Consider the following 23,578-nt stretch of genomic DNA (forward strand, 5'->3'; position numbering starts at 1 on the left):
AGGCTAATTATGAATTTTATTTCAAGGTAGTAAAGGGAATGTTAAAATGTTTATTATAAGAAACGGGATATTGGATCTGACAGAGTTGAGAACAAGGGGTTTAGAAGAAGACAACCAAGACGAAGGAATTGCTAACATGCTTTGTGTGTACCAGGAGTTGGAGGGGAGAAGAAAGGAGCATGATGAGAATGTGGGCAAAGAATCTTTAAGATCAAGAATGTATAATGCTTGGGGCGCCTGGGTGGCTCAGTCGTTAAGCGTCTGCCTTCGGCTCAGGTCGTGATCTCAGGGTCCTGGGATCGAGCCCCGCATCGGGCTCCCTGCTCAGCGGGGAAGCCTGCTTCTCCCTCTCCCACTCCCCCTGCTTGTGTTCCCTCTCTCACTCTGTCTCTCTCTGTTAAATAAATAAATAAAACCTTTAAAAAAAAAAAAAGAATGTATAATGCTTAATCTAAAAATGTTTCCTATCTTCATGGAAGGTTTCAGAAGTGGTATTTTGGAGAATTAAAGAGGAAGCATAGTCCATGGGTAGATCAGTGCATAAGAGAAGGAGGGTGAGGGGGTGGAGAGAGGGAGAGAGAGAGCATGCGAGCGAGAGCAAGAGAATTACTCTGGGAAGTACATTAGTCAGTACTAGGCTATGTTTAGGTAACAAACATTCTCCAAATCCCAGTAGCTTAAAACAATAGACTTTGAACAAATTTACTATCTGTCCATTGTAGGTGGGCAGAGGGTTCTGCGCCCTGTTGCCCTCACTCAGAGGCTCAGGCTGAGAAAGCCATGGTGGGGAGGTTGGAGAAATGGGGAGGAGTACCTTGTTTATATGTTTCTACCTGGAGGCAACACATGTCATTTCCATTCATAATTCACTGGCCAGAGCAAGGCACATACATGGCCATGCTTAATTTCAGGGGGCAGGGAATTACTATCTTTCACTATGCTTGGAAGCAGAAGGAAGCTAGGTTTTCGTGTAGAATAATGTCTGCTACCAGAGGTTAGGAGCTCGGTGGTAATAAAAGTAGATGTTACCACCGGAATTAGCTCCAGAATTTGTGGAAATCTTGGTGGAGGGAGGGGCTTGAGCTCCCCATCAAAGAGGGAATAGCACATTCAAATGACATTTACCTAGTTAGCAAAGGTGACCAGCTGACGAAGGGTTACTGAAATCACAAATTTGCACTTTCCACCAGATCCTGCACCCATCTCCTCTAGGCACCAGACACAATAGCGACTTTTCCAGGAGAGCTTTCATCATATTGTGAAGAAAATATATCTTTGGGGTCAACTGATAGGGAGAATGGTCCCTTCTAGGAAACACTGGAGTGTTTTTAGTAGGTTGTTGCTAGGCAGAATCAGGAAGGGGGGGCAATCTGGAAGAGTCTGGGAGAATGACTTTACAGCTGCTGCTAATTGGAGCAAAGATTCCAGTTTTATTCGAAGTTTCTGTTTTTATCGTGATTTGTAAGTGTATTTATGGCTTTTGGATGTTAACGGTATGCCATTCTTATAGCTAAGTAACTCACTGGAAATGTTTTTCAAAATGTGTCCCCACTAGGTGGCGGGAAGTGCTCACCTATTTTGCGTTGATCCAAAGGACCTTGTACGAAGTAGGCAACCAACTTGAACATAAATATTGACCAAACAGTTGGTGGATATGAACTACTATGTCCTTCTAGAATAACATAATAACATAATACGGAGCTATATTGTAGCGTCATTAATAAGCCTACACCTGATATCACTAGAGCCAGTTATGTAGTGTTCCTCTCCAAAAACATATTTAAGTAGTCATATAGTAAAACTATTGATTTGAGATACAGTACATGTGCATAATGAATACACGGTAGTGATTCACTTACAAGTATTATTCAGAAACTTTGCTTACAAAACAAAAGGTGTGGGTAATTATTTATAGTAAACTAATCAGCCAGCCAACCAACAAGTATTCACTGAATACTTTCTGTATACTGTCATGTTGTTAGACTTTTTATGGCACTATAGAAGAGTGGTTAAGAGCAAAAACTTTAGGGCCAAACAGCCCAAATTTGTACCCTTAGTTTCTATCACTTATTAGCTATAACCTTGGGAATGTTACTTAACTTCTCTTTGCCTTGGTTTCTTTATCTGTCAAATGGGAATAATACTGTCTACCTCACAGAGTATTGTGAAGGGTCAGTCTTTGTAAAGCATTTCAGATATTGCCTGGAATATAGTGCTATATAAGTGCTGGTCTTCATTATAATTACTATAACCTGATTCTTCAGTTTACAAAGGAACTCACTGTAGGGTTCAACTGAACAAAAAAGTATTAGGTTCTTATTATGTATAAGACACGGTGCTGGTCACTATGGGTGAATCAGAAGGCTATGAGAATGTGGAAGGCATGGTTTCTGCCCTGCAGAATCTAGGAATTTCAGAGAAGAGGTGAGATCACTCAAATAACTAACCCATGAAGAAACACAAATGATGAAATGAGGCAAGTGACTATGATAATCTGAAAGGGGAAAGTAGCTTTTAAGGAGAGCTTCCCCAAATGGCAAGGAGTTCCGTGGGTGGGAATGTGTGGGAAGCATTCTCAGCCAACTAGCAGCCTGAACAAAGACTCAAAAACAGGGCCACATGGACATGTCCGTTGGATCTAGAGAAGCCTGGAGTGAATTAAGCATGGAAACTGCAATAAAGCATGTCTGGGAAGAGAATATGAACCCAGATGATCTTGCAGGCCCGTGACGCCCTGTTAGTTTATTCAATAGACAACAGGCCGCTAGGCACACCTACTTGGTTCCTTACTCAACAGTCATTTCTCCTTCTTCCTGGCCAACAAGACCCGGCCAAGAAGGTGATGAATCATGATTGGTTAATATGTATTATGACAATTGGACCCTGCTTTACCATCTGTCGGACTTCCCACCTCGTTTGCAGCTGGGAATGGCCTTGTGATCCAGTTCTAACAGATTAGACATAAGGAGAAGTTGGCTGGGTGGCTTCCGAGAAAGTGTTTGCTTTCCCGACAAAAAGGACTGACACAGTTGGAGATTGTCTCTTCTCTTTCCTGTCTTAAGCATCTTCAGTTACAGCAATCTTCTTGAGACCCTGGGTGACAAGAGGATGAAAAGTCAACACAAAGCAGGAAGATAAAAGGAATGTGGTATTGGGGGCACCTGGGTGGCTCAGTGGGTTAAGCATCTGACTCTTGATTTTGGCTCAAGGTCATGATATCAGGGTTGTGAGATGGAGCCCCATGTCAGGTACCACACTCAGGAGGGAGTCTGCTTGGGATTCTCTCTTTCCCTCTCCCTCTGCACCACCCCTTCAGCCCCCGCTTTTGTGCTCTCTCTCTCTCAAAAAAAAAAAAAGAATGTGGGTATTGGATGGGAGAGTTGAATCAATGGTGACAACCTTTTGTTTGGAATTCCTGTGACGTGAACAATAAATATTATGAAGTTGGCCACTGTTCACTAGGTATTCTGTTACATGCAGCCAAAAATATCCTGTCTGGTAGAGTCAAGGTTGTCTTTTAAAAATTCTTATTATGGAAAACTGGACAGCCACATGCAAAAGAATAAAACTGGCCCACTGTCTAACACTATACACAAAAATAAACTCAAACTGGATGAAAGGCATAAACGTGAGACTTGAAACCATAAAAATCCTAGAAGAGAACACAGGCAGTCATTTCTCTGACATTGGCCATAGCAGCATCTTTCTAGATATGTCTCCTGAGGTATGGGAAACAAAAGCAAATATAAACAATTGGGACTACATCAAAATCAAAAAGCTTCTGCACAGGGGCCCCTAGGTGGCTCAGTCAGTAAGCGTCTGCCTTCGGCTCAGGTCATGATCCCAGGGTCCTGGAATTGAGCCCCACATCTGGCTCCCTGCTCCGCGGGAAACCTGCTTCTCCCTCTCCCACTCCCCCCCCATCTCTTTCTCTGTCAGATAAATAAACAAAATCTTAAAAAATAAAAATAAAAAAAAGCTTCTGTACAGCAAAAGAAACAATCAACACAATTAAAAGACAACCTACTGAAGGGAAAAGATATTTACCAATGACATATCTGATAAAGGGTTAGTGTCCAAAATATATAAAGAACTTAAACAACTCAACACTGTAAAAACCCAATAATCTAAGTAAAAAATAGGCAGAAGACATGAACAGACATTTCTCCAAAGAAGACATCCAGGTGGCCAACAGACACATGAAAAGATGCTCAACATCACTCATCATCAGGGAAATACAAATCAAAACTACCATGAGATACCACCTCACACCTGTCAGAATGGCTAAAATCAAAAACATAAGAAACAACAGATGTTGGTAAGAATGTGGAAAAAGGGAACCTTATGGACTTGGTGGGAATGCAAACTGGTGTAGCCACTGTGGAAAACAGTATGGAGTTTCCTCAAAAAGTTAATAGTAGAACTACCCTGTGATCTAGTAATCGCACTACTGGGTATTTACCCAAAGAATACGAAAACACTGATTCAAAAGGATACATGCACCCCATGTTTATTTTGCAGCATTATTTACATTAGCTAAATTATGGAAGCAGCCCAAGTGTCCATCGACTGATGAATGGATAAAGAAGATGTGGTATATATTATTCAGTCATAAAAAAGAATGAAATCTTGCCATTTGCAACAACATGATGGAGCTAGAGAGTAAGCAAAATAAGTCAGAGAAAGACAAATACCATATGATTTCACTCATATGCAGAATTTAAGAAACAAAACGAATGAACAAAGGAGGAAGAGAGAGACACACACACAAACCAGGAAACAGACTCTTAACTATAGGAAACAAACTAATGGTTACCAGAGGGAAGGTGGGTGGGGGAATGGGGGAGGTAAGTGATGGGGATCAAGAGTGTGCTTAGCATACAGTTATCAAGAGGACACTTATTTATGATGAGCACTGAGTAATAATGTATAGAGTTGCTGAATCATTGTATTGTACATTTATAACTAATATAGTACTGCATGCTAACTATACTGGAATTAAAACTAAAAAATAACTGTAAAAAGATAAAGTTAAAATACACAATTATGGTTACAAAAAATTCTTATGGAAAATTTCAAAACGTAAGTAAAAGAAAGACTAGCATGAGTGCCCATGATGACCACTTTTCACAGAAAAAACACATTTCCATTATTTCCTTATTTTCTCTACATTTGCACCCCAGCATACTTGTACTTGTTGCACATTTGTAGTTCCAAGTTCCGCTAAATGTCAGTTCACCGTGTTAGCACTATTGGAGTATGTGAAAGCTGGGTTTTGTTTTTGTTTTTATAAATGTAGTTTGTTTTAAATTCAGGTGAAATTCACATAACATAAAATTAAGCATTTTAACGTGAATGATTTAGTGGTATTTAGCACATTCACAATGTGGTACAGCCACCACTTCTAGTGAGGGTGAAGAAGCTGAACACAAAATTCCTAAGTGAGCGTTGGGAGCTCTCAAAGTCCCTGGGTTATTGCTTGGTCTTGCATTAGGCTCGAAGCCCTCCACGGGAGTGGATGGCTCTCCTCTCTTTCCCTAAATTGGTTCTTGTCCTCTCATCAGGCATGTCCTCTAGGATATACAGGGAGGGAGATGAGAGGTAAGGGCCAGGAAAGACACAGCTATGACCCAACATAGGTGCTGTGATGGTTAACCTTATGTGTCAACTTGGCTGGGCCATGGTGCCCAGATATGTGATCAAACATTATTCTGGATGTTTCTTTTTTTTTTTAATGTTTTATTTATTTATTTATTCATGAGAGTCAGAGAGAGAGAGAGAGAGAGAGAGAGAGAGGCAGAGGCAGAGAGAGAAGCAGCCTCCCCACCTAGCAGGGAGCCCGATGCGGGACTCGATCCCAGGACCCTGGGATCCTGACCTGAGCCGAAGGCAGACGCTTAACCATCTGAGCCACCCAGGCACCCCATTTCTGGATGTTTCTGTGAGGATGTTTTTTGGACGAGATTAACGTTTAAATAGGTGGACTTTGGATAAAGCTGACTGCTCTTACAGCTGTGGCTGAGTAATGTTCCAGTGTGTGTGTGTGTGTGTGTGTGTGTGTGTGTGTGTGTGTGTGTGTAGTACATCTACTTTATTTGTCTCTCAGTGGACACTTGGGCTGCTCCTATATCTTGGTTATTGGAAATAACACTACAATAAACATGGTACGCTTACATCTTTTTGAATTCGTATTTTCATTTTCTTTGGGCAGCCATGTAGCTGTTTTAAAGTTTGGATAGTTATGGATTTATTAAATCCCAGCTCTACCATTTTCAACACCTGAAGAAGTTACTTCACCTTCATGAAATCATATTTTTATCTGTGTTGGAGATTGTTCTGAGGAGAAAATAAGATATGTCATACACAACACTTAGCGTAATGTTGGCATATGGTTGTATTAAGAGAAGCAAGTTGGATTTCCCTCTTGTGTTTATAAAGTTATCTTAGCAGGACTCCTGATAGAAGGGGGCATGTACTGGTATTTTCACTTAAATGGTGGTAAAACCATGGCAATATTTTTATAAAAAGATACCCTATTTTATATAACCAGTGGCAGAGCTGAGAAACGAACGTGTACAGTAGGATTTCATTGGTCAACAGTTTCCTCTACTAGGGATGTCACGTCTAGTTGATAGAATAAACCAAGATAGCTTTGCGCAGTGGCAGTATTGTAGCCAATGAGGTTTATCTGAGGCGCGATTATTGCTAACAGAATCAACCAAGATATGATGACATTCTTTTCTATTTTTGATTACACAGATCAAAATAAAAGTGGTAACTATGGTATAGAGAAGGTAGAAGAAGACCACACACGTGCACACGTGCACACACACACACACACACACAGAGTTACTGGAAAAATAGCAGGAAAAGGCCCTTCCCTCCTCTCCCTGGCCCCTTCTCCACCAAGAGCCCCATTTTTCACAAGAACATGGAGTGTAATAAACTTTATTTTCTAACTTTTATTTTGAGACGACTATAGATACACAGGAAGTTGTAAAAATAATACATTCTAGGGCACCTGGGTGGCTCAGTTGGTTAATCGACTGCCTTCGGCTCAGGTCATGGTCCTGGAGTCCCAGGATCGAGTCCCGCATCGGGCTCCCTGCTCGGCGGGGAGTCTGCTTCTCCCTCTGACCCTCCCCCCTCTCATGTGCTCTCTCTCTCTCAAATAAATAAATAAAATCTTAAAAAAAATAATAATACAGTCTATCCATATACCCTTCATTTAGTTTCCTCACTTGTAAGATCTCATATAACTATAGCACAATATCAAAATCAAGGACGTTGTCATTGGTACTCCACAAATTTCACCAGTCTTACGTGCATATGTGTGTGTGCTCAATTGTCTGCAGTTTATCACACGTGTAGATTCGTGTAGCCACCACCACAGCCAGGATGCAGAAGTGTTCTATCACCACAAAGATGTGCCTCAAACTCTTACCCTTGTGTAATTATACCCGGTCCCTCCCTCCTCCAGTCCCTCCTCACATCCCTAAACCCTGGCAGACACTATTCTTTATTTCTGTAAGTTTATTATTATTTTTTAAAGATTTTATTTATTTATTTGTCAGAGAGAGGGAGAGAGAGAGAGACCACAAGCGGGGGGGGGGGGGGGACGGAAGGAAGAGGGAGAAGCAGGCTTCCCGCTGAGTAAGGAGCCCGATGTGGGACTCGATCCCAGGACCCCGGGATCATGACCTGAGCTGAAGGCAGACTCTTAACGACTGAGCCACCCACGCGCCCCTCTGTAAGTTTATTATTTCAAGAACATCATATAAATGGGATCATACAGTATGCAACCTTTTGGGACTGGCTTTTTCACTCAGCATAATGTCCTTGAGATCCATTCAAGATGTTGGATGTATCAGTACTTTGTTCCTTTTTATTGCCAAAGTAGTATTCCAAGAGGGTGAATGTACCATAGTTTGTTTCATCATTTACCCTTGGAAGAACATTTGGATTATCTCCCATTTTTTTGGTCTTCTTTACAAGTAAAGCTGCTATGAATATTCATGCACAGGTTTTGTGTTTTTATTTCTCTGGGATAAATGCGTAAGGGTGGGATTCCTGGGTTGTATGGTAAATGTATGTTTTGTTTGTTTTAAAGACATTTCCACATTATTTTCCAAAGTGGTTGTATCATTTTACATTTCCACCCTCAATTCTGAGAGATCCAGTTTTTTTGCATCTTTGCTAGCATTTGGTATTGTCAGCTTTTAAAAAAAATTATTGTAGTGCTTCTGATAGGTGTGTGGTGATATTTTGTGGTTTTAATTTGCATTTCCCTGATAGCTGAAGATATTGAACATCTTTTCATGTCTTTATGTGCAATCCATATATGCTCTTTGTGAATGTCTGTTCATGTCTTTTGTCCATTTTCTAATAGGATTGTTTGTTTACAGTTGAGTTTGGAGAGTTCTTTATATAGTCTAGGTATGAGATAAGTCAGACAAGTGGTTTGTTAGATAAGTGATTTGCAAATATTTTCTTCCAGTCTGTAGCTTGTCTTTTTATCCTTTTAGTGAGGTATTTTTATAAGCAAAAGTTTTGAGTTTGGTGAAGTATAATTTAATGATTTTTTGCTTGTATGGATTGTGCTTTGGGGGTCACGTCTAAGAACTCTTCAGTAAGTCCAGTGGAGGTCCTAATGGAGAGAGGAAGAGTCTAGGTTTCCCTAGGTGACTGACGATGGTAGGCATGTGATGCTGAAAGTCAGCAGACCTGGCAGGGCCTTGTGAATAGAAGGAGGGGAAGGAGGAGACTTGCGTGGATGGAGATAAACCTTATAACCAGAGGCTATATGGGCACTTGAGTCACTGAGTGGAGTCCAGCGCAGAGGTAGACATATGGTCCTAAACCAGATGGGATGATGCATGCCAACATGGATAGGTGGGATTAGTCAGCAGCAGGCTGCTATAACAAAATACTACAGACTGGGTGGCTGAAACAACATTATTTCTTATAGTTCTAAAGGCTGGAAGTCTAAGATCAAGGTGCTAGCCAATTCAGTTCCTGGTGAGAATTTTCTTCTTAGCTTGTTAATGGTGGCTTTCTCACTGTGTCCTTACATAGCTCTTCTTATAAGGATGCGAATCCCATCATGGGAACCCCACCCTCATGACCTCATCTAATCCTAATTACCTCCCGAAGGCTCCACCTCCAAATACCATCACACTGGGGATTAAGGCTTCAACATAATTAATTTGGAGGGGGATACGAACATTCAGTCCATAACACAGGTGGTGACCAAGGACCAGGGGCTCCTCCTTTATACCTCCACTCCATTCCCTGATGACTTCATGGAATTTAGAAGCAATCCAATGGATAGGTAAGAAGGCAAAGAACCCTAAATTGACTAGGAAACAATAGTAATTTAATTTAATTATTAAATTATTTAAATAATTTAATTAAAAAACCCCCCATATTGATGGCTTATCGTGAACTGGCAAGAGAATGGGAACTCACTATGGGAAAACCTTGAGATGTAGGGAAGAAAGGATTACATATTTTTGTTCAGCAAGTCCGCACCTGTGAGATCCAAACCTGGTGCATCTGTTACATAGACAGGAGGCTTTCTCGCTTGCCAGCAGGCAACAAGCCCATGAGCACCTCTGAAAGAACTTGATGACAGCTCTGTTGTTAGGTCTGATTCATGGAGTACAACGTCTCTCTCGGCATCAACCACAAAACCAACACTGTTTTGTTTTAGCCAAGAGCCTTCCAAAGACACACCTGTGGCTTTCAGTGAAAGTTCTCTGGACATCTCCCAACATCTGTCTGGAAAGGATCCGGCACGTCTTCAGGGAGAAAACCCACCCCGTAGATCAACTGCAGTTTCGCTGGCTTCTCTGTCTTCACGCCCTGGAGTCAGAGACAGTAGCAGGTTGGGGCATTAATATCGGGCACCGAGGCAGGTTGAACTGAATGTCCATCTCCGTGACGGCATCAGTGGATCCTCTGTGCTATTCCAAGTCTTCTGTGGTCCCACGTTAAAGCCCAGAAAATTAGGATACCACTTGTTTCTCTAGGCATCCTTCCAAAAGAAAATAAAAATGATTCTTAACTTTGCACTGAGATCGTTCACTGTTTAACAAGCATTTCTACAGGGACAGAGCGTTGTTCAGTGACAAATATTTCTCTAGAATTGTTTGCTGGCTTTGAATCACACATTAATGCAGATATAGAAGATAAAGACAGCCACCTACAGCTAATACCAAACAGTGAAGAACTGGCAAGAGGAAATAAGGCAGAATTAGTGCTAATTGGGCCTTCTGAGGACCTAGGGAATATTAAAATTATATTACTACATATAGACCTTAAAATTTTTGAAGGGAGGGAGATGCTTCTTATGTGTGTGTTTGGAGACAGATTGTAGCAGTCTCTGAAAGCAGATTTTTTGAGGGGAGATCCGCGAAGGAGCAAGGGTGTCTCGGATAGAAAAATAGAGGTAAGAGTGGGGAATTGTTGGATTAGAACTTGCTTCCCTCACCGTGTAGAATTCAAGTCTATCAGGAATTTGATAGTCTGAGAGAAGTTTGAGCATCCCATAGAGTATTATATTGAGGGTCTAAAATTCACTTGTTTTCCCCTAGTTCTTGTAATAGCTCTTACAAAGGTAGATAATTATGGGCTAGAATGTTTTTGGCAATTGAGGAGTCAGTATTATGTTTTTCTTTAAAAATATTTACCTCCAGAGAGGTCAGTACTCTGTGGTCTTGTGTCCAGTCACTGGCCACGCAGACTGGTGTTAAACAAATTTTCAGTGAAATGCACAATATGGAAGGCATACCATTCTGAGTTTTCCTTATTTATTCATTAAATATTTCTCAAGTTTGGAGGACATACTGGATGCTGACAAAGCATATAAAGATGACTAAAACACGCAGCCTTCCTTCATTGGGTCTTGGTTTAGTGAGAAAGACATGTAAACACAGAGATGAGGGCTCCATCAGAGGGATGAATAACACTTACCTACTTAACCAGAACCGTGGAGGAAGTGACATTTGCAGGATTGGGTGGGGAGCCAGTGGGAGGCATTCCAGAAAGGAGAGGAATCCATGAAGAGCAAGGGTCAAGAGAGAGCAAGAGGCTGTTTGGGAAACCATATTAAAATAAAATATGATGTGTTACACTTTGTGATTAGTTGATAACTTCAGCAAATCATTATCAGAAGAAATTAGAAAACTGCATTCTCTATTTCTACTTCTGCAAATCTTCTCCCTGGATAAAAATCAGTGGTTGGTAAAATAGGTAAAAAGTGGGTGTAACTAGACTCCCAAGATATCCCGGGCTCCTGAGAAATATGGAGCCAAAGTCCATTTCCTCCTTAGGCCTTTCGATTGAAGGGGGGGTGGGGAAGCCAAGGTTGTAAGAAACTGTGGCAATTATGTAAAGTTGGTCAGGGGTCCCAGAGACCCACAAGGCCATATAAGTAGATAAAAATATGAGATGACGATTAACATAACAATAAAAAAATTAAAAAAAAATATGAGACGAGGGAAGGAAGAAATAGCTGGCCCAGATTAGAACAACGGCCTCATAGACATTCAAAAAGGAGAATGGGGTAAAGGAGGGACTGAAGGGGGAGCCCAGAGGACTTGGGGAGGGCCTGAATCTCAGAACAGCTAGACAGAGGAACCTGGGGCTTCAGGGTACAAATTCAAGGGAGAGAAAAAGAAAACAAACGGACAACAACCCACCTTTTCCTCTTCAGTCTCTGCCTTGGCTAGCTTAGCCATCGGTTGGCAGTCTCAAGTGGAAGAGCAGGATAAAGCCCCTAACTCTAACGAGTCTGACACTAAAATTTTGGGACCCTTGGCCCACCCTTCAGATTTCCTACCAAGAGCTGGCATAGAGGGCCTCTCTGACCTGGGTGAAGCAGCTCTTCTTCATCCTTCTCTCTGAAGCCCTTGCTGCTGACCCCCGCACTAGATTCCGTTGTGAACACCTGGGGCCTTGCCAGAGATTTGTCTCTAACGGAGCTAGGTCCTGGGCAAGTCCTATGAGGTGTCTTGACGGAAAACTCCGGAGTGGCCTAGATGTCCTTTAGAGTCTTTCGAGGTTTGAGCTTTGAGCTCTGAGGGTCTAAGAGCTCAGTTGTCTCAAACTGGCAAAACCAGCTCCTCTGGAGGTGAAATGAGAAACATCACATCAAAAGACAAATGTGTGTGGGGACACCTCAGCCCCTTTTTTGGGGGACAGTGAATTTTTTTCATACTTATTTATAAGGCCATTATACATCATGACGTGCTTGTGAACAGTTTTGGAAAACTTTCACTGGGTCTTATTTTTATTACACCTACCTACTTTTTAAAGACCATCCCTATTCAGTCCTACAGACGCTCAGAAGTCACAAAGAAATCTAATCTATTATCGTTTGCCAACACTGGGAATTTCGGAAACTCTCCCAAATCATGTAGCTAGATAGTGACCAGGTTGGGACTACAGCCCAGGCCTCCTAGGCCCCAGCACAGCCAGCTCAGGCGCCCACCCCCAGGCCTCCCGTCTCCAAATTCCCTTCATCAGATGTTCCTTAAGTGCTAACCATATATTTAGCACAGTGCTAGAAGTTGTGGGAGATGCTTTTGCTCAAGGAATTGCTGATCCAATTGGTAAAGCTGTCCTCAAAATGAACAGCATAAGCCCCAGCGCCATGGCCTACAGTAGAATTGCGGAGTCCTACAAGATGAAGAAAGGAAAACTCCTTTTTCTTGACCTTAGACCTCTGCAGAAACCAGTTGGGAAAGATTTGGGAAAAGAGCAGATTGAAGGCCAAAAAGAGACTTGAGACGCAGAGGGGTAACAGGAAGGGGAAGACAGAGACATGATCCCAGTTCTGTGGGCCACTCTCAAAAAACCCAGCTTTCCGTTCACGGGTAGGTATTTCCTTTAAGGGGGGTGGAGGGAAGAGGCATGCTTTGATTCCAGAAGACGGGACTATCCTCCTTAGTTAGAAATGAGCAGAGGGTGTGTACACGATTCGTATGCCGCCAAGTTTCAGAGTCAGCCTGGGTACGGGGTACATTGGCAACCTCATGGTTAGATTATGTCGAAGAACTGAAAATAAAAATCCTCCGACCTGCTTCAGAGTTCTCCTTTACTGGTGGTTTTGTTGTAAAACCTCGCTGGACCAGCTACTGTTGCTTCTTGTTGGTTGAGTGTATTTCAGTTAGTCAGTGGTTAGGCTTGGAAATGATTAACTGCTAATGACAATGATTTTCTTTCCTTTCTTTTACAGTGGCAACCTGTTTCTCCCTCCTTTCTTAATGTCTTTGTCGAACGAACAGCATTTCAGTAAGAGTAAATAAAATATTTTAAGGAATATCACTGTAAACTAACCACCCATTCTTTTCATTTTGCATGGTTTCTCCCTAGTTCTTAGGTCGATGCGTCTGTATTTTTTTACCTTATTATAATCATACTGTTGGTATGGTTATGTAATCTGATTTTTTCCTCTAGGTTACACTGTAAACATTTTTCATGTTTCCACAGACCTTGTGATTCTTATCTAATGGCTGCATAATATCCCAGAGGATGGATGTTCCATTATTTGAGTTAGCCACTTCCCTGTTCTTGGCCATCAGGGTTGTTGCCAGTCTCTGACTATCGTTCAGCTCATGGATTTAGATGCAGTTTTTATAGAGACAGAGAAAACATCTTTGAAGCGATTGGCTTTTGAAAGTTGCAATAAACAAGTGGCTCTAGCTACACTGTGTGTCTAGCAGATAAAAAGATGACACAAGATGTAAAAGCCCACGTGTGGATGGTTGGCAGGTAATAATTCTTATGGCAGAACAGAAATAATCACCAATGGTTTGTAACTAACAAACAGTGATATTCATTTAGAAATACTGCTACGCAGTGCCATTCTAGCCTCTCCTTTTCTGCCCTCTTAGGCCAGAACTGCATAAAAGGGGACAACACTGCTGGTACTTCCTGCATTAAACTACTAATTAGCGTCCCTTGATTTGGCTTCTAAGCGCTAACGTAGGATGCCAAGAAGCATGTGCTGCTCCCTGGGCAGAAGTAAGAAGGTCTCATGTTGGCTTTATGCTAGCAGGTGGGGAGTGGTGGTGGTAGTATATACAGCAGGTGAGGGCAGGTGGTGTATATAGCGGGTTGGGGGTTGTATACAGAACAGATGGGGGGTATTGGTATACACAGCAAGCAAGGGGTAGTGTTTATAGCAGGTGAGGGGATGTGGTGGTATACGCAGCAGGTGGGGGAGTGGTATATAGAGCAGGTGAGGGGGTGGTGGGCAGTGTACTGCGCGTCAGGCTGGCTACTGTATCCTACTGCCACAGGAACTTAAGCTAGTCCGAGAAGAAGCATTCCACACCTTGCGGGAGAGAAGGATTTGGGCATCGGGTGGCAAGTGTCCCAAGCCCTTCAGGGCGGGTGGCGGCAGAAGGCGACTGAGGGAAATGGGGCGAGGAGGGCGGAGCTGAAGGGCGGGCCGCGGAGGAGACCCGGGGGCGAGCTGGGGTCGCGGTGAGGCTGGCCTGCGGGGCCTCTCCCTGGGGCGGGGGGGTGGGCGGGGGGGGCCCCCCGACTGAGCCCCGGGTGGACGCGGGGCGGGCCGGGGGCGGGGCGCGCGGGGGCGGGGCCCGGAGGGGGGCGGAGCTCGTCTGCCGCCGAGGCGCCCCGGAGCTGTCCCCTGCGCGCGTCCCGCCTCGTCCCAGTGCCACTGACGCGCTCTCGGCCCCGCCATGCTCCTGCTGCTGGGGCTGTGCTTGGGGCTGCCGCTCTGCGCGGGGTCTCTGGAAGACGCGCGGACCCGGGATGACACTTCGGAACAAGTAAGTAGATTTGGGAGGACCTACAGATGGCCCGGGGCGCAGACTGCCATCCCTTCCCGCCGCCTTTCTTCGGGCGCGTGGCTGTTGGACAGACTCCCTTGAATGGCTCCTGGACGCAGGGAGGGGAGGGATCACCCCCACCTCCTGTCACATCGTCCCCCCTTCTCTCCGCTCCCCAGCCTTCTGCTTGCAAGCTTGTCCATCTGTTGGTCACTCTTGGCGAGAGTTTGGATGGTGAACTTTCCTGCAGAATTGTGTCTGGGACTTGAAAGCTCTGCAGAACCAAATCTTGGCTCCTGTTTGTTGGCGGTGTTCTGTTTTGAGAGAGAGAGAGAGCCCCAAGCCAATAACAAAGTTTCTTCTTTAAGATGCAAGTATGGGGTGGTGTGTTGTTACTGTTGTTCCTAGCTGTTCAGAGAAAAAAGCACAATCTAGAACTTGCAAACTCTCCTCCACTTTCCCCATCTGAAAACCAGGGGAACTCGACTTTCCCATCAGGTTCTTAATCAATGGGTTAGCAGTTCAAAGGTGGCCTGATGGTCGGGGAGGACCAAAAACCAAGGGCTCACTTACTGGAGTTAATATTCTGTGCATCTGCCGGAGTTTGTTTTGAAAGGCTTAACCTCACAGGTGGATAAAAACTTGTAAGTATGAAATCGCATTGCCATGTCTGAGGAACAGAAAAGCTTTTTGAAAAATACGAAACGAATTGACAAAAATATCAATGTAAAGACCTTATGGGGGAAATGGCTGTGTCCCAATTAAAGTAGGCAGTGCTTATCTACATCTCCTGGTGCTGTTTCCACATGTATCATTTAAATTATTTTTTAAAATTGTTTAGCTTAAAGCGTGTTTCACACGATGGGAACAAGAGATCAGTAGACATACTTTTCTAGCAGCTTGCTTTGAAGAGCAGATCTGGAAGACGGTTACTCTCTTGTTGACTTTGCACATGGATGTGCTTTCTGCACAATGAAAGAAATGGTACTTCTCTTATAGGGTCGTCAGGAGGAATAACCAGGGCAGAGTCCAGGAGGCTGGGAGGTGGAGGGGGGAAAGTGCCCGCTTTGGATCCAGAAAGAATGACCGGTCTTTACTTTGCCCTTCACAGTTGTGTGGCCCGACAGGCTATTTAATTTCTCTTCGCCTTCCTTTCTGGTTGGTCATTGCAGGGAATATAGCTTCTTTTGAACATACTTTAAGGAGCCAGCTGCTAGTTTGTGTCAAGGACCTGGTGTACAGTGGGCGCTCAATAAATGCTAGATGTGTTCGTCAGTGTTTAAGGGCTTGGGCTTGGTGTCAGGCGGCCGGGGTTTGATTCCTGGTTCTGTCCAGCTCTGGGATGCTGGGCAATTTACTGGTTGCTTCAATTTCCAATTCTGTAAACTGTGGGAAATAATAGAGTATTAAGGATTGAAGAGTTAATACTCCTAAAGTGCTTGGTACAGTGTCAGTGCTTACTGTTAGCTCTTGCCATCAGGCTTGGGCTGCTGAAGCGCAGAGGGAAGGAATTTGGGGTAAAGAGCTTGAAAGTTTTGGGGGGGCGGAGGGAGGAAAGTGTGGGAGGAACCGAAACAAGGATTCTGTTTATGAGCTAGGAGGAGGGATTAAAGCTCCAACATCTGCCAGTGCAAGTAGGCTTAACACTAAACTTTTCCTGCATAGAATAACATGGGTTTGGCCATTTTAGCGATTTCATGCTGCCTTCAAACCACAGCACTACTTATACATCTTGAAAATGACCCAGACAGAATTCCCAAGATACGAAATTCTATGAAAATTTGCAAATTTTACCTTTTCATCTCTGTTAAAGAAAAACAACAACCTGTGTGTGTGTGTGTGTGTGTGTGATGTAGGATTTAAGAACACAGACTCCAGAACCAGACTTCCTGGGTCCAAATCCTGGCCCTGCACTCTCTGGAGAGTTACTTATTGTCTGTGAGTCTCTGTTCACTCATCTCTAGAATAGAGATGGTGAAATTACTTAATTAAAAGGATCTTGAAGATTGAAACTTCAAACAGTACCTAGTAATCGAGTTAGTGCTTATTCTCCATAATTTTGGTCTTCAAAATTATATGTAGACTTAATTTATAAATGTAAATGAGTATGTCAATTTTATGTAAATTTTAATGTCCATGAACATGCCTATTAGCTTGCATTGCAATTGTTATTTGTTGCTTACCTTCAATTGGCAATATTACTAATAACACCTTAAATTCAAGTTCCTTCCTCCCCTCTGGCCCTCCACCCCATTTGTAGGTATTACCCAGAGGAACGGACTGCTCTCAGCAGTGGTCTTCAAACTTTGGTATGCAAAAGGACACTCAGGGAGCTCATCAAATATGCAGACTCAGAGCCCTGGGTGTCTCAGTAAGTTAAGCGTCTGCCTTCGGCTTGGGTCATGATCCCAGGGTCCTGGGATCTAGCCCACATCGGGCTCTCTGCTCAGCGGGGAGCCTGCTTCTCCCTCTCTGCCTGCCGCTCCCCTTGCTTGTGCTCTCTCTCCCCTGTCAAATCAATAAATAAAATCTTTAAAAAAAAAAAAGAATGCAGACTCCTGAGCCCCCACCCCACTCCCTTCAGTTTAGATCCATTAGGTTTGGGGTGGGGCCCAGGTAATTCTGATACAGATGATCCACCAACCACATGTAGAGTATTATTACCTTAAAAGAATCTTTCAGGAAATTAATATTAAAAAGGAAGTCTGTTGTATAAAATCAGCCTGTTAACAGATTTATCTGTTTCCTAAATTTCAAATTGATATTGTTTCCTTATATCAGGATAGGGCTGTATTCCTATTACTACAAAAGCAGTTTTTAATTTATGAAATAGCAATAGCCACTAATTATTGAGTGTTCCTAATGTCCCACAGAGTTTGCTAGTGGCTTTATGTAAAAATAGTAAGAAGCAATAAAGGATATGGTGAAGAGCCCTCCAAGTGGAGCCAGTCTGCATCCCAGCACTAACTGGCTGTGTGTACCTGGGCAAGTGACTTAACCTCTCTGGGTCTCAGTTTCATCATCTGCAAGATAGAACTGTTACTCTCATTGGCAGGGGTGATCTAGGTTTTTAGAGGCAAGTCAAGTTTACATAATTGGCAGAGCCCTCTTGAAGAGAAAGAATATCAAATTACGACCACAAAAATTAGGTGCTAAAAGAACATTTATTTAGGATGATAAACAGATCACAACAAATGCCACCTTTTTAAAGGCTGACAAACACCATAGACATCAGCCACTGTTGAGGGACTGTGCAAGTGAGGGATCCTGAAGCTTACATTTTATTAGCTTCTAAATAATAATAATAAACCCACTTCTTCTCTTACAGTTGCTGTGAAGAGTAAGTGGGTTAATTCACACAGAGTGCATGCATTCAGTAAGCACCAAAGTAATATTAGCTATGTTTATTGTTTATGGACCGCCTGGTTAAATCTCCCTGACTACCACTGCAGGGAAATTCTTAGTGTGCTTACTTTCCAGGAGAACCACAGAATTCCCCCTAGGGGAAGTGACAGACCCTAGTGACACGTGCAGAGCCTGGATTAGAACCCAGGTGTGCTGAATGCCAAGGCTGGGCTTTACCGACTCCTCCAAAGACCAAGCGACTTTCATATCTATAACCTAATAGAATTTGTTTCAATGTAACTTTTATTTGCAACTTCTGGCATACGGATAGTGTTCAATATATGCTTGTGGTACCACATCGATTGTGGGGATACATTTCTGATTCCCTGAATTGAGAATTTCTGGAGTTTTCGTTTTTTAGTCTTCTTTCGTTTCTGAGTCTCCCACTCAGAACCAAACCTCTGCATTTGGAAACACAAATCAAGAATCAAGACAATTTTTTGTTTTTGTTTTTGTTCTTAACTCTTTAAAAAAGTAAAGTCCCTAAAAGATTTTGTGAGCTCCAAACCACTCAGGGCTGTCTCCTTTAGGGGCATGGGTGTGATTGTTAAAAAGGAGTCGTCAAATGAACGGGAAGGAGGGTATTGTGGGAGCGGGTCCAGAGATCTACTCACTCCCAAACCAGCCATCTCTTGTTTCATTGAGTGGAAGAGGGAGGGAGGAGAGGGACGTATTGAGAACCGGGTCCATGAATTGTATGTGACTTCATTTTCCTACCCAGCGATCTCCCCCACACCTCGGATGCTCATTGAAAGCAGTCTTGCCTCCTGTGCTGTCAGGGTTCCAGTCGGAGACCCCGGCTATCTCCCTGTAGCTAACGACCAGCTGGCTGGCTCCATTCAGGAAGATGGGGCCATGGGAAGGAGACCTAAGCATTTGGGGGGGGCGGGATTCCTTAATCTCCTTATTTTCCTAGAGGCAAAGTCCATTTCCCTTGTTTTTCACAGGTGAAGAAAAGAACAGTGACTTGCCTAAGGCCAGTTGCCTTTTTTTTTTTTTTAAACGACTCGGAAATTGTTTGGAATTGTAGCCCAAAAGTGAAGTTTCTTCTTCCATGGCTGAGATTATGGGTGCCCCTGAATTGCAAATGCAGGATGTTCAGCTGTGATTAGCTGAACATCCTGTAGCAACATTACTCTAAAGGAATAAGACTTTTGTGCGAAGCATGTCATTACCCAAGCAGGAAGGAATCTTCTCAGATGGATTGTTCTCAGCCCAGGTGATGGACGGCGACTCTAGTGCTTTTCCAACCTGTGGCCATAGGTTTTGTGTCAGGCCCTCTAGCACATCTCTGAGGCCCAGACTCCTGAGTTCCTGGCTCTTGGTTTCAGGACCAGAACCCCCTCAGCAGACAGGGGCCAAATGGTAAGTAGGTTCCTAGTACAGAGCCCTGTAGGAACTCACCCCTTCTGTCCCTTGATGAGGGTGTGGCTGAGGTTGGCCCAAATGCAGCATCCTTTGGATCTGTTATGGGACCCAGACACTTCTGTTCAGTCGGTCTGGGTCATTACAGCATCATGCCAAGAGGGGATGTCTGTGTTCTGCATATTCTGAGTATTTTTCACCCAGGTTAGAATTAGGGTTCGCTCTTTTCCTCTCTTCCCATGCTCTTTCCCATTTATGGACCTTTTGGAAAGTTCTAAGGGTATTTCTCTTTCTTCTAATACTGATCCAACACTGTGATAAATCTGGGGGGAAAACACAGTCCGTATTACTCAAATTATGGATATTTAAGCAATGCCCGCCATATTTTACCTATAGGTGGACTATGATAGTGTAGATGGGGGATTATAGACTCCACAGCCCCGACAGTGTTATTGCTACATTTTTTGTGCAAAGGAAATCTTCACCAACCCTCTACCTCCTGATGGTGAGTGCCGCTTGGTCCATACGAGTTGGAGAGGCGGTGGTATAAATCTCTGAAGCTATTTCTCAGAATAGTTCCTGTATTGAACCTGATACTCCATCAGTTTCTCCTGCCCTTTCGTCCCACTCCAGCAAATGCCTGCATGACTGGTTCAACCATACCTCTAGTGTAGAGCCTCTCATGGTCAGGTCACTCAGGGGCAGAGCAAACTCTACTTTTTTCCATTTCCTTTGTAACTTACAAAAACCACCCTCTCTATTAAGTTTTCATGAGTACTTTTCTTTCAAGTTACATAGTATGGTCCTTGATGGCAAGGATCATGGCTTATGTTTCTCAATAAATATTGTGGCCTGGACATCTTCTGTTCCAATGCTGGATAAGCTCAGCTCAGGAAGAGTAAAGAATCTTATTTGGGCCATCTCCTAAGTCTATGATTTGGAACCCCAAGCTCTTGAGATTACTACTCATGGCACCCTTGACAGTGAACTGGAGTCAGTTACGTATCTGTCCTGAAACCCCACTCCCAAATTCTTATGAGGCTTTGGGAAACACTCGAACAATAAAAGGGATCAGGAGTTCCTAACTAAAAACAACGATGATGACATTGGTGTCATTTCCAGTTCCAATCCTCACTGGTGTCCCATCCTCACTGGCACCAGGAATCTGTCTTCCCCGGGAAGCTTTGATTCTGGTTCAATCTCCTTTAAACCTGGACTGAAGCGTTGCCGTAGCGATCCCCTGAGACATCAGATAGTCATCTCAAAAATGAAAAACAAACTTCTCTTGTTCTCCTGAAAGCTTGTTTATTTTATTGGAAAACCTATTTTACAGAGGAGGAAACTTCAAAGAAAATACTTGAGATCAATCACAGATCATAATACCTGAGAGAGTTTGGGCTTTCCTTCTGACCCTTGAGATGTTAAGCGGTCCCCAGCCTATTGCACAATTTGAGGAAGGGAAAGACCTGACATGAACCTGCAGAGCTGGTGAAGACTTTGCCCAGAATACTTATTCTGGCTTTCCGTGGACAGTGTCTCAGACATAAAACCTCATTTTAGAGAGAGAAACCAGTATCGTCCTACTAATTGGTTCTCATTTGGACTCAGGGTGGTGGGTGTCAACCTAAATCCTGTACTGTTTCTCCTGTTGCGTGTTCTATAGAATAGGAGGCTCTGTAATGACTTATAATGATAATTTACAATAGTATCTATATTTTTTTTTCCAGGGGAGATCAAAGGAGGATAGGGATTAAAACATTACTGTTACAACTTTAGTTTACCCAACAGAAATATCTTTATTGTTTTTTTCTGTTACGGAAGTAAAACATGTTAATTTGTGAAAAACTGAGATAATACAGGAAAGTTTAAAGAAAAAGAATTCAACCACCCAAAGGTAGCAGCCATTAGCACTGTGGTGCATGTTCTACACATAGAAACATTTATGCTTATGAAAATTAGATCATGTTAACTACAATGTTTTTTTTTAATTTTTTATTTTGTTATGTTAGTCATCATACATTACATCATTAGTTTTTGATGTAGTGTTCCATGATTCATTGTTTGCGTATAACACCCAGTGCTCCACACAGAACGTGCCCTCCTCAATACCCATCACCAGGCCAACCCATCCCCCATCCTCCTCTTCTCTAGAACCCTCAGTTTGTTTCTCAGAGTCCATTGTCTCTCATGGTTCGTCTCCCCCTCAGATTCCCCCCCCTTCATTTTTCCCTTCTTTAATGTTTTATTACCAGATTTAGTCACTTAAAATGTGTCGAGGATATATTAATCAGGTTAGGCTAGGTTATTCTGTGGTAACAATGTTAAAAATCTCAGTGTCTTAAATACCACACATTTATGTCTTGCTTCCACAACCTGTCCATCGTGGACTGATGGTGGTCACTTGGGAAGCTGGGCTTGATGAGCAGCTACCATTTCAAACATTGCTAATTACTGTACCAGAAAGCAAAAGCAGTTCTCTAGGATCATACATCTGTAATTAAATCACTTGACCCGGAAGTGACGAATGCTACTTACATCCCTCACTTATTGGCTGGAGCTAGTTGCATGGCCGCCTGCCTTCGCAATGGTCCCAGAAAATGCAATTCTTCTGGTAGACAGCTAGAGAAATGTTTGGTGGACAGCACTGAAGTCCAGTAAAGTGAACGTTTATTGATGCCAATAAATATAGATGCACACCATTCTTTTCTTTTTTAAAAAGATTTATTTATTTGAGAGAGAGTGAGCTCGAGCAGGAGGGGCAGAGGGAGAGGGTGAGGGAGAGAGAATCCCAAGCAGACTCTGGGCTGAGCGAGGAGCTTGAAGTGAGGCTTGATGTCATGACCATGAAATCATGACCTGAGCCAAAACCAAGAGCCAGCCGCTCAACTGACTGTGCCACTCAGGCACCCCACACATCATTATTTTCTATAGCCGTGTAATTAATCCATATATCATAATATGCTGAATATACTGAATAATATACTGAACCAGACCTTTTTTTAAAGATATTTTAGGCTATTTCTAATTATTAACAATTGTTTTATTTTATTTTTTTAAAGATTTTATTTATTTATTTGTCAGAGAGAGACACAGCGAGAGAGGGAACACAAGCAGGGGGAGGGGGAGAGGGAGAAGCAGGCTTCCTGCCGAGCAGGGAAGCCCGATGCGGGGCTCGATCCCAGGACCTGGGATCATGACCTGAGCCGAAGGCAGACACTTAACGACTGAGCCACCCAGGCACCCCACACGTCATTATTTTCTATAGCCATGTAATTAATCCATGTATCATAATATACTGAATATACTGAATAATATACTGAACCAGACCTTTTTTTAAAGATATGTTAGGCTATTTCTAATTATTAGCAATTGTTTTAAAAGTTGCAAAATTTTTTATTTTTTTTTCCTTTTATGGTACTTTTCTGTAAGTAGAATTTCTAAATTAAAAGACATGCATCCTGATGGGAATGGAAAAATGTTGCAGCCACTTTGGAAAACAGTTTGGCAATTTCTTAAAAAGTGAAACTGAAATTTACCATATGACCTGGGCACTCTACTCCTGGATATTTATGTCCAACACAAAGACTTGCATGTGAATGTTTATAAAAGTTTCACGTTATTCATAATAGCCCAAAACTGGAAAAAACCTGAATGTCACCTGGTGAATGGATAAAGAAAATGTGTTATATCCATACAATGGAATTTTGCTTAGACATGAAAAGGGATGAAGTACTGATAAATGCTACAACAGGGATGACCTTGAAAAGTAAGTGAAAAAATTCAGTCATAAAAGACTATATATTGTATGATTCCATTCCTCTGAAATGTCCAGAATGGGCAAATCCACAGGGACAAGTAGAGTATTGCTTAGGAGGTGACAGGTAAGGGATGCATGGTTTCTTTCTGACATAATAAAAGTGCTCTAAATTGATGGTGGTGACGGGTGCACAACTCTGTGAATATGCTAAAAACATTGACTTGTGCACTTTAAGTGAATGAATTATGTG

At 42.8% G+C, this 23,578-nt stretch overlaps 1 protein-coding gene and 1 pseudogene across 1 annotated transcript in view; both read left to right on the forward strand.

Annotated features, from left to right (window-relative positions):
• The first annotated feature begins 6,648 nt into the window (after positions 1-6,648).
• Positions 6,649-6,774, forward strand: LOC114217784 (U4 spliceosomal RNA; annotated as a pseudogene).
• Positions 6,775-14,711: 7,937 nt separating this feature from the next.
• Positions 14,712-23,578, forward strand: part of ITIH5 (inter-alpha-trypsin inhibitor heavy chain 5) — a 77,156-nt gene continuing 68,289 nt past the window's right edge. The window contains exon 1 of the mRNA XM_028114716.2: positions 14,712-14,801. Coding sequence (XP_027970517.1) covers positions 14,712-14,801 — 90 coding nt within the window. The remainder of the gene's footprint in view (positions 14,802-23,578) is intronic.

Source organism: Eumetopias jubatus, unplaced genomic scaffold, assembly GCF_037043125.1.
Source record: "Eumetopias jubatus isolate StellerSeaLion01/CBP00866 unplaced genomic scaffold, mEumJub1_p1.0 scaffold_8, whole genome shotgun sequence".
In the NCBI taxonomy this organism is placed as follows: domain Eukaryota; kingdom Metazoa; phylum Chordata; class Mammalia; order Carnivora; family Otariidae; genus Eumetopias; species Eumetopias jubatus.